This window comes from Triturus cristatus, chromosome 4_1, assembly GCF_964204655.1.
Source record: "Triturus cristatus chromosome 4_1, aTriCri1.1, whole genome shotgun sequence".
In the NCBI taxonomy this organism is placed as follows: domain Eukaryota; kingdom Metazoa; phylum Chordata; class Amphibia; order Caudata; family Salamandridae; genus Triturus; species Triturus cristatus.
Window position 1 is genome coordinate 731532458 of NC_140585.1, and position 12241 is coordinate 731544698.

The 12241-nt window shown below is 44.3% G+C and overlaps 1 protein-coding gene across 1 annotated transcript in view; it reads right to left on the reverse strand.

Moving 5' to 3' along the window:
• Window positions 1-12241, reverse strand: part of WASHC4 (WASH complex subunit 4) — a 987939-nt gene that overhangs the window by 600618 nt on the left and 375080 nt on the right. The window contains exon 18 of the mRNA XM_085653223.1: window positions 11898-11977. Within this exon, the coding sequence (XP_085509349.1) occupies window positions 11898-11977 (80 nt within the window). The remainder of the gene's footprint in view (window positions 1-11897; window positions 11978-12241) is intronic.

Below are 12241 nucleotides of genomic sequence, written 5' to 3' on the forward strand. Positions count from 1 at the left end.
GACTGTAGGGCTCCCATAGATTTTGCATGGTCTGTGTCCTCCTCCATCTTCTCTAAAGAAGTTTCTACAACAGGACCCAAGAGATCCTCTTTATCAAAAGGTAAATTTAAGATAGAACCCTGCACTTCGGGTTTAAACCCTGAAATTCTAAGCCAGGCATGCCTTCTTAGCAAGACACTGGTGTTGATTGAACGAGCTGCAGTGTCAGCTGTATCTAAAGCGCCTCTAATAATGTGTTTGAAATTAGCTTTGTTTCCTGAACTAGGTCGTGTGTTCATCAGGTAGAAATTGGAGCAATTGTTCCAATTCATCGTAGTGCACTCTGTCGTATCTAGCTAAGAGAGCCTGGGTAGTGGAAGCACGCCAGTGATTGGCTGCCTATGCAGCTACTCTTTTTCCTGAGGCATCTATTAGTTTAGATTCCTTGTTTGGAGGAGGGGCATCCCCCAATGTTTGTGAATTTGTCCGTTTACGGGCATTAGAAACCACTAAGGAATCTAATGGTAATTGACCCTTGATGTAAACTGGATCTGAGGGTGCAGATTTATACTTTTTATCTACCCGTGGTGTAAGAATTTGTGCGTGAACCAGATCTTTAAAGATGTCGTCCACATGTTTCAGCATACCCTTAAGCATAGGCAGTGTGTGAGTGGATCTTTGGGAAGAGCTTAGTGTGCCAAAGAGAAAATCCATCTCAAGTGACTCTTTATGAAGCTGAACTCCATGATATTCACCAGCCCTATTTATTAGTTCTCTGTACCCTACATTATCATCAAGTGGAGAGGGTTTTGTAGGGTATTGATCTGGATCGTTATCTGTGTTATAATCGTTCCATGGATCAGGACTATCGTCATTCACTCCGTTCCCGTCATCCTGGTTGTCAGGTGTTTGTGGTCATGGTGAATTTGTGGGTGTTATCAACAAATTTGGTTTAGGTGGGGAAGGAGGTGTTAGAGGAGGGGGAGAGGGGTTAGTACCCACATGTTTTCTGTTAAGAGGAATATGGTAAGTGTCCTCTGTTTCTGGTTTACGTTTCAATGGCAATTTTGCTTGAATATGTCTAATTTTGGGATGGATGACCAGTTCCTTTTGTTGCGGGTCTGGGTTTGAAGGTGGGACGTCAAAACAAGGCTCCTTTGATGGAGAAGGAGCCATTTTATCTTTCGGTGCCAATATTTTTGCAGCCGAGGTTTTCGGTGCTGAAGTATTGGCATCCGAAGATGGTTTGAGTTTTGCTACCAAAGGAGTTGACACAGAAACAGGTTTCGGTCTCGATTCCAATTGTTTCGGCTTGGTGCCCGAATGTGGCGGACTCAATCCGGAAGTCTTTAATATTTGTTTTGGTGCCGGGCCCGAAGGCGTGACGTTGGAAATGTGTTTTTGGTGCCGACCTTGGCCTGAAGGCAGAGGAGGGTGCGGGGCCTTTTTCTTGGGCAGAGGTGGAGTTTGGGGCAGGGGAGGAACGGTACTCACGGTACGCTGACCCTGCAGAATCTCTTCGTCCATGTCAGAGTCGGCCTCTGACATGGAAATGAGCTCCTCTTCTTCCCCGGCTCCTTGTGCGTCGTCGACGTCTTGTTTGGAATCTTCTCTGAAGAGATCTGGAATGGAGCCGATGTGCTGTTGCATTTCGTGACTTCAAGCCTGACGGTCACGGAGCGCCTTCTTGGATCAGAACGATTTGCACGATTATGAAGACTTTTTCATAGAAAACAACTTGCTAACATCCGCACCCAACACTAGTATGCAAAGCATGTGCATCTACAGCACAATTGCCTCGAACATATATATAGAGAGAGATAGATAGAGAGATAGATAGAGAGATAGAGAGATAGATAGAGAGATAGAGAGAGAGAGAGAGAGAGAGAGAGAGAGAGAGAGATAGAGAGATAGAGAGAGAGAGAGAGATAGAGAGAGAGAGAGAGATAGATAGAGAGCTAGAGAGCTAGAGAGCTAGATAGAGAGAGAGAGAGAGATAGAGAGATAGCGAGAGAGAGAGAGAGAGAGAGAGAGATAGCGAGAGAGAGAGAGAGAGAGAGAGAGATAGATAGAGAGAGAGATAGAGAGATAGATAGAGAGAGAGATAGAGAGATAGATAGAGAGAGAGATAGAGATAGAGATAGAGATAGAGAGAGAGAGAGAGAGAGAGAGAGAGAGAGAGAGAGAGAGAGAGAGAGAGAGAGAGAGAGAGAGAGAGAGAGAGAGAGAGAGAGAGAGAGAGAGAGAGATAGATAGATAGATAGATAGATAGATAGATAGATAGATAGATAGATAGATAGATAGATAGATAGATAGATAGATAGATAGATAGATAGATAGAGATAGATAGATAGGACAGGTCCGAGCCTCAAACTGACAAATTAAAAAATAATGGGTCACGGCAATCCAGGCAAATGACTTAGAACAGGACATATGCTTCAACTGCAACCTCTTCTTATGTTTGGCATTGTAGAGATTCACCTCTTGGTTTTACATTGCTTTGGGTTACTGAAGGCACACTTTTCTCAGTACTAGGAGTCCTGATCGGAGTCCAAACACCAAAGACATGCTGCATGTGGGTTGTTAGACCTTGCATGCTTGGCATGGTTTCCCCTGACTTCTGCCTTCTGACCTCCTGTTTTTTGACTGTTTTTGCTGACATTAGGAATATGGGCACTTTACCACTGCTAACCAGTACTAAAGTGCATGTCCTATTAACTTAAAACATGGTAACATTAGCTTGTCCACAATTGGCATATTTGATTTACTTATAAGTCCCTAGTAAAGTGCATTAGCTGTGCCCAAACCCTATGCTATTAGTGGGCCTGCAGTACTGATTGTGCCACCCACTTCAGTAGTCTATTAAACATGTATCAGGCCTGAAAATGCAAAGCCTGTATCTGCAGTTTTTAACTGCCATGTCGACCTGGCAAGTTAACCTAAGTGCCAGGCTCAAACCTTCCTTTTTTATTACATATAGGTCAGCCCTAAGGCAGGCCCTGTACAGTCCATTGACAGGGAGCAATGTATTTAAAAAGTAGGACAAGTACTTTTAAGTTTTACATGACCTGATAGCGAAATACTCTTAAATTCGTTTTTCACAACTACAAAGCCTATCTTTTCTATAAGATAACATTGGGATTGCCTTATTACATTTTATAAACATAATTTCCAATTGAGAAGAGATAGGACCACCACATTTGGGGTCTCTGGAACAACAATTTGAAAACACAACTTATAGTGAAGGTAGTTTTTAAATAGCAATTCTGAATTTGCCACTTTTAGGAAGTTGCCATTTTCCTACGGTAACCATTTGATGCCTTCAGCCTATCATTGGAAGACACGCATGGGGTGGGTGATAGCTGGCTTCCTCCATTCCCTCTAGACAGCCACACACAAAGGAAGGGTAGGTGTGACTGTGCAGCCATCTGCATGCTGATGGGTCATCCTGACCAGGATGGTTAAGAGGAGCTGACATTTACACCTGAAAGGGCTGTGTCCTGTCCCAACACAAACGGTTGTATACCCCCTGTAGTGAGTCTGGAGCCAAAGCATGGAAGAAAAGGACTCTGTGGACTTTCAAAGCATCGTTTTGAAGTCTCTCCCACTTCAAAAGATCAAAAGAGTATAAGTACTGGACCTCTGACACCACCAATGCAGAACACTTCTGTAACTGATGACATTCTATCAGGAAGTAGGACTGCTGTGCTGTTGGAGGGACCGCTTTGCTGTGTTGACCTGCTGCTTCTTGTCTGGGAGTGAGAACGACTGGACCTGCCTCTTTACATTCCAGAACCAAAGTATCACCAAGGGCTTTTTGGCTTGCCTCCTGTTTCTGAAATCTCAGGGATATCAAAGACTTCTGTCTTCAACCTGCAAACAGCAGTGTCTGCTGTGAGTCCTGATTTGTCTAGTGGTGCCAATCCAGTCCTGAGGCCTTGGAAGTGAGTTTAAAGTGCTGCACCTGCCAGAACCCACGCACTGACTTGTTGCGCTGATCGGAACTGGCGCATCCCTGCCGTTGAGGGAAACAAATTGACACATCGTCCTTGGGATCGGCACATCACTTCCAGAACTGCTGCATCAGAACTGACGCATCACCGCCTGGAGAAGATTGATGCATTGCCTCTGCAACTTGCAAAAACCCAGCACATCGTATTCGGAACCCCTGCATCTCAGAACCAGCGCATGAGCTCATGGACCAGGCACACCAATGCCATCACGTGGAAAATTCCGGCGCATCACCCCAACTGTGTGGAGATTACAGACGCATCTTGTTGCTTGCGACCAGGACCAATGTACTTTTGTGCCAAAGGCCCTGCGTGGGTCCTGTATCTGGCCCCCACTCCATTGCGGTTGGCTTGAACTCTTGATTTTGTTCCAGTCCAGCGCAACTAATTAACTCTTTAAGCACTTACTGCTTCTAAACACTATCTTTGCATTTATTTTTAAAAATTCATATCTCAACTTCTACTGATTGAATGTTTGCCGTTTTTAAGTCTTGTTTTATTCATAAAATTATCCTTTATTTTTTAAACTGGTCTGGGGTCTTTCTGTGGTATTTTTACAGTGTTACTGTTTGATGTGTTGCACAAATACTTTATACATTGCCTCTCAGGTTAAGCCTGATTGCTCTGTAGCAAGCTACCAGAGGCTGAGGACAGGTTAATTTTTAAAGTGGGTTACTCACCCTGACTACAACTGTGGTTCTTGCTTGAACAGGGTGCATACCTTTGCCATCCAGAAACCCAATTTCTAACATGGGTCCATGACATGCATCAATTTTTTGCAGTCTTGGCAAAGCCAGAAACCTGTAGTTTTTGGTAGGGAAATCATTCCTTAGACTAGGTTTGTAAAAGTTTAGGAAATAGTCTGAAAACTAACGAAAATTCGGATTAGAGCTCAGGATAAGCATGTAAAGAAAGGAGCTGGGGTGGCACTTGTATGGGGTTACATTCAATCACCACTGGGCAGTGTGGCGACATTGCTAAGTCGCATGATACTACATGCCAGAGTTTTGTATCAAGTCTGGTGCCTGAGGATATTCTAAAGGTGAGTAATTTGCAGTTAGAAGTATCCATCAGAAACTGGTGATGTGCAAAATAGGCAGGGATCTTGGAACTACTGAAAGGAAGAAAGTGAGCAAAAACAAACGACATTGAGAAAAACATAGAAGATACAGAAAAGAAAACTGTTATTTACCTTGCAGCTTGTAGTGCTGTAGATCACATGCTGTGCATATTCTTACCATCTAGTCTTGACCGTGAATGGAAGAAGAGGTTGAGACAATTTGTGATATCTTCCCCGAAACCCACAATGTACCAGGACACATACTCTAATTTAGATTGTGATTTCCTCAATGGGCAAGTGTAAGTGCCTATAAAGATGGGATGTCTATGTGTACTTGTAGGGCAATATGTATGTAGAAAAATAATACAAAGGAAGGTGGGAGATCGCTTGTGAATGTACAGCACAAGATGAAAAGCAATTGTTACAGGTAAGTATTGTTTTCTGTTTGCAGAATGTGCTAATGTAGATCACATGTGGTGCATAGTTTGTTCAGTAGTACCCATCTAACCATAGTGGCAGATAGTGAGTTGCATCGAAGGAAGTTTGCAATAAAATTTTAAGTACACTTGGTCTGACTAGAGCATCTTATCAGGCATAAATGTCCACAGAGTAATACATAGAGAATGCGTGGGTAGTAAAACAGATGTCTGCTACTGGGATGTTGCTTAGGAATGCCATTTTAAGCCACATTCTTGTGTAGTGTGCACTTTGCATTACAAACATGAATGTATTTGATAAAGCAATGGTGATCTGGGAAGGATGGCTAGGAAACTGGGATTTCTAGGTGGGATTGATCAAAAAGAAACAAGGAGTTGTTTGCTTTTCCTAAAGGATTTGGTATGGTCAATGTAGCGCATACAGCCTCCTTTACCATATAATGTGGGTAAAGCCTGTTATGCAACCAACTGTGGTTGAGAGGAAAAAAAGAGGCTAAATTAATAGTTTGATTGAAATGGAAAAAAAAAACAACCTTTGGCAGAAATTGAGGGTGTGTTCTAAGACGATCCCAATCTTTGTGCATTTGCATATATAGCTCCTCAAATCTTAAAGCTTGCAATTCACTAACCCTATAGAGGGAAGTGATTGCAACAAGGAAGGCCACTTTCCAGGAAAGGAGCTGTAATGGACTAGAGCATAGCGGCTCAAATGGAGGCCCCATTACTCATGCAAGGATGATGTTTAAGTCCCATGAGGGGACCGGAGTTGTTTGAGGGGAGATACACCATTTGAGGCTTTCCATAAAGGCTATAACCACCAGTACTGTGACGATAGAATGGTTTTCCCTGATTTGCAAGTAAACAACTACAGCAATCTAGGTGTACTCCTGAGGATGAGTAGGCTACTCCTGCCTTTCTTAGGTAACAGGTAATGCCTTATACTGTGACTTCTAAGGGCTGATTTGAGACAATTGTTAATGATTAACAAGTCTTTTCCTTTTAGTCACCTAGCAAGGTTATGGGATGGGTTTTCAAATGTCTTTAAAAATGTACACACACTCAGCAGCATATGTAGGTAGCAACATTCTAGCACATCATGTGCCAGATCACAACATTTTCTGCCCTGAGATTGGAGTGGAGCAGCTTCCCTGTATGCTTCATGAGATCTGGGTGCAGTGGTAGCTTTTTCTAGGGATGGATGTATATTTTCAGAGAATGTGCAGTAGAGATAAAAGTGAGCACTGCCCATGGATTGTGGGTGTGGGTCCCTGGAGGTGAAGTTTTGGCATTTTGTACACAAGTCTACCCAGCACTGGAACTACTGTTGAATCATCTAGTAGCGTATTTCCCATTTGTAGACATTAGGAGACATTTGTGCTGATGGTCACTTGTACATGGGGGTCAAGGTACAAACTGCCCAGTAACATGTTTTCATGTTCCACCATGGCAGTCTGTACTAAGTAATGGGTTCCATTAACACTAGATATTCCCACTGAGCAGTTGTTTGTGACAACGGTCTTGCAAGGAACATTTGCAGAGAGTGCACTTGTAAATCAGGTGTTGGTATTAATGCAATGCAAAACACCATCATGCCCGATAGTTTAATTTTATTTGCACTGTCAGAGGACACAAAGTCTGATAAAGAGAAAGCATCCTTTGAAATGCCTTCACTTCTTGTTGCTGGGGTACGCTTTGGCGGTCACTGTATCAAGGGTAGCTCTCGAGAACCTTTGAGTATGCAGGAGAGCAAAGATGACATTTTTTGGCACCAACTTTGAAAATCAATGTGTTGAAGAGTGAAACAGCTTCTGAAGTTTGAGCGAAGCATTCTACTTGGTAGATGTTCTAAACAAGCCAGCCAGGTATTGAAAGATCTGGAAGCCGCTGCATAAAAGATACACTACAACAACAGAACCATGACTTTGGTAAAAAAAACCTGAGAGCCTGTTGTGACACCAAAGGGTAATTATTTTGAAGTGCTAATGAACACCACTTACCACTAACCTGAGGCAATGGCAGTGAGGGTGGTGAATGGAGATGTGAAAATAGGTGTCCTTGAAGTTGAGGGCCACTATGAAGTCCCTGACAGAGCAGCGGAGTGGCATCTTGGAGGTATTTGAAGTGCCCTAACGTAATCCACCGAATGAGCGGTTGGAGCACTCACATTGCCCTTACATGTTGGTGTACTTTTCTACTTCCTCTAGCACAGGATAGCCTTATGGGCCGAAGAGGTGTTTGCCATCAAAGAGTAAGCCAGTGAAGTGCTGCTGTAAGCCAAGCATGACGGCGTAGTAGGGATGTCGGGGCTTATCTCACAGGAGGCAGTATTGGTGTGTGGCATGGGCACACCTGATGTTGGTATTAAAGACTACTTTGCCCTCCCTTTGTGTAGGCCTTGGGAGGGTGGTGTTTGACATACGCCTCTATATCCAGCCACTGATATCTACCATACATGGAGAGACAGATTTGATCATTCATCACTGCATGACAATACCACACCTACATTGTTTTTCTTGCTCTCTTTATCGGGTTAATGGGAGCCCCGCTCATAGCTTGCATGAATGGCCTTTTATGTGCTGTGCAGATGACAATGGAGTTGGACGGAACATGACTGCAAATAAAGTATGGTATAGGTATTGTATTTCTTCTCTACACAGGATGTGGCCATTCTTGCCTTGGCTGGCAAAATCTCAGTGGAGCATTTCAGCATGGCTTTAAGCATGGCAGAAATTGCACAGACCGCATAATTTCAAGGGGAAGTCATCTCCCCTCTTCCTCCAAGTGAAGTGGAGGTTTGAAGTGTGTAGTATGACTGTGTGGTAGAAATATTTATCGTTGGGCAGAGAGGTTTTGACAAGATGTGGCTCCAACAATGGGTTGACTGAACGGTCTACAGTATTGTCATGCCAAGGGACAGCCCACTCATCCATGGTCACTGTGTCATCATAAGAGTGTTGCTGGTGTGCCGAGGGGTCCTGATTTGAGTTTGAGTGAATGGAGTGTTCAGGGACGGTTAGTGTCCAGGTGGCCATGTGACCTCCCTGGGCTTCTTCTTTAGTATGGGGTTTGGTCTCCTTTGTCTTCAGCAGCGAGGGCGTCACTCGGAGACGATCTCGAAGCAAGCTTTGGCATCGACTTCAGAGCTGATTTAGGTTCTTAGATGGATGCAGTGGGCTCTTGGCCTTGAAGCCTGGGTTCAGGGCATCCAGGACCCGCCTCTGAAGCTTGAGGAGTATCTGAAGCCCTGGAGCAGAGGCTCAGGGCGAGGTCCAGACCACGATGGAAAGGCCTCCATGTGATACGTGAGTTTAGGCTTGGTGTGGTTTTAATAAAGGGCAATTAAGAAGATTGCTCTCCAAAGGCAGATTTGTTGAGACTACCTATATTCTGGACTCCGCTCTCCATGGGTCTCTGAACTACAAGAGTGCCCTACCCTTTTGCAGTCAGAATAAGTTCAATCGAAGCCCTTTCTGGATGGTGCTTCTGGAGAGCCTCAGCCCTGCATAATGTAATGTGCGCAACCGTCTATGCTGTCAGGGCAGACTGGTCTCCAAAAGCCTTTACAAACCAGGCAGGTAGACTTGTTGTGGTCCCATGGGAGGCAAAGGTTGCAGATCCAATGTTAATTTAACCATTCAAACTTGTGGTTATAGCTGAGGAAGAAATTAAAAAGGTGAGTTCTCCATACCTTTCCCTGACAAACGTTATTCTCATATAACCTTAGCCCAAGATTCTTGGTACAATTCAGCACTGAAGCATTCAAAGGCCATACAAGATCCCAATACATTGAAAGTTGACATTCTTTGATTCTTTGTCAAAGCTGTCAGCTTCTGCTGCATGGCAGTACTGGAGCGCTTGGAGATTCACCTGAACCAAATGGTGGAAAAAGAATCTAAGGTGCCTAAGGTGGAGTCTGTGCCCTGCCGCATTGTGGATTTCTGGGGAGGTATCACAAGTTACTTGGAAACCGAAATCTCTTCTTTGAACTTGCAACATCCTTGCCTAAGGCTAGATAGAGGGATGTCCACAGCATGTGATCTACAGCTACACATGCTGCAAACAGTTACTTAGCTTAACATTTGGTGTGCAGCTTAAGAATATTCTTTTTTTTTTTTTTAAACTTTATTTTTGTGCAGGCATGAAAAAAAGATTACAGCTGTGGCACATCTCAACCCACATAACCAACTTATAGCTTGTTACGAGATCATAGCTGTTACAGAACCCCACAATCCTGCTTTTGTATTGTTTTTCTCCCACAACACCCCCCCCCCTTCCCCCCCCCCTGCCCACAGAACCAATAGCACGTCTCCCTCCGGGGTGAAACAACAACTCCCACGTCGCGCCAACTATGAGTCTCCCGTTCACCGGTGTCATACTGGTATAGTGTAGTCACGCTTGCCCCCCCCCCCCCCCCCACCGCCTAATATGGCACCTCGCATGTGTGGCCTCTCCCAATGAATCGCCGTCACTGTCCTGCACTGGCCCTCCTCGTTATCATGTTGTCTCTCCCTCCCGTCCCCCCCACCCTCCCTTCTATGTGTGTCCTCCTATGTGTCCCACCTCTAGGCCATGGTACTGCCTCCATTTGCTCCATATCTTTCGAAATTTTTTGGGACAGCCTCTCGCTTTGTATGTCACTCGTTCCGCTGCCATATAGAGGTCCAGACCTCTCCTCCATTCCTCTATTTCCGGCCTCTCCGCCACCCCCCAATATTTCGCGATGTCCCTTTTCGCTACCACCAGCGCCAACACCAGGAAAATGATATGTGGGCGCGGCAGGTCTATGTCGGTCACCATTCCCAGTAATGCCAGTTTCGGGTCTAGTGGTAGCTCAACTCCCAGCACCTCCCCCAATTCTGTGAAGATGTGAGACCAATACGTTTGAATTTCCTCACAGGACCATAGGGTGTGGTAGAAATCTCCCTGTTCCGTATGACATCGAAGACACGTAGCGTCCGCTATCCTACCCATCTTCTGGAGACGCCTTCGGTCGAAGTAAGTCCTGTGTAGTATATTTAATTGGATCAGCCTCAGCCTTGATTTAATGGCGACTTCCCGGGGGTGCATCAATATCAGTTCCCAGTCTAAGTCCTCCAACTGCCCTATGTCTGCCTCCCAGGTAGCTCTGAGTTTCGCCAGATTTCCCAACATGTTGTTTGTGAGGGTTTTATATGTAAGTGAGACTACCTGATGTACCATCTGCTCCTGTAGGAGTCTCCCTTCCAAAGGTGAGTACTCCGGTATGCCCTGTATGGATACCTGCTGTGTCTTCCAGGCGTGAACTAGCTGTAGGTGCTTGTAACGTTGAGTGTTGTTTAATCCGAATTCTGCCTGAAGCACCGCGAACGTCTTCAATTCCCCTTTACTAATCACGTCCCCGATGGTGGAGATCCCTATGTCATCCCACCTTTGGAAGCCTCTCAGTTTATGTAGTTCCTTCAACCATGTACAGTGCCACAGTGGAGTCTGACGTGTTGGCTTCCCCTCCCATCCCGTGGATCTAGTCGCTCGGGCCCATGCTCTAAGCGTGATCAAAGTCGCTGGCAAGAGCGTTCTCTCCGCCTTACCCCCGTACAGGTAGTGGAGTATGTTGTGTGTGGATAGTTTATATCTCTCCAAAGCATAGGTTGGGTGATCTGCCGGAGTATGCAACCAGTCATTAATGGGGGTCAGGTGTTCCGCCCAATAGTAGGCCTCCAGGTTCGGTAGTGAAATCCCTCCGCTGTATTGATGGCGCTGGAGGGTCTGGAGCGCAATGCGAGGTTGTTTGCCTAGCCATATGAAAGCTTAAGAATATTCTTGATTCACAAATGTATATTGTTTGGCATCTATTGATTAGGCTCAGAAAGCCATCATCTTAATATTAATAAATGTTCCTGGACGTGGATAACGGGTGCAGCAGTATGACTCATGATGATATTGACCTAGAGCCTACAATGCCTCACAACAAATCCATCATCATCAGATTCTACCCGCTCTCAGGTTCAGAAGCAAATGCATATTTGGGATAGAAAAGAGTGGAGGGCCAGTAGGTACCTATTGGCAGGGCCTGAGGAAAAGCAGAGCCACGCATACATCTTCACTTCCAAATGTAAAATATCTGCTTTGGACCATGAAAATGTGATCCAGACCTCACCTATAGTGGAAACATGCTAAAATATTCTGGAGTAAAGAGGGCTACGGAAGAGTAGAATAGAAATTAAATGTTTATGTTAAAGAATACTTGTTTTTTTCCGCAGCTGAAATTAAGGCAGAGTGAGATATGCATAACAAAAGTTCAGTATTTGTTAACTGCTAAATAGCGTAAAGGCTATGGCAAAAACCAAGGTTTGAAAAATTAAAACATGTTCATATCAAGGTCCCTCCTACAATACAATGTAAGAAGACAGTTTAATTTGCAAAGAGGATTACCTTTCTCGAAGTTCACTAATTAGGTCTAATTTTTTCATAACTAACTGAAGAGGAAGCAGCTCTTCATCTTTGAAAGTTTTCTGCAATAAAGAAAATTAGAAGAAAAGAATCTAGTACAATTAAAATGTAATTAACAATATTGCTGTGTAACAAGCTCACAGTCTTATCAAACTAATTCACACATGCACACTTGGGTAACAATAGCTCTGCTAATAGGGAGATATCAATTTCCTCTAACATTAGCAAGTACAACTTGAATGTATTTCCATTTACCTACATTTGGGAAATACATTGCGTATACATTCTGCAAGAGAGTAAATACTGTTGAGGTTGACATTTTGTGA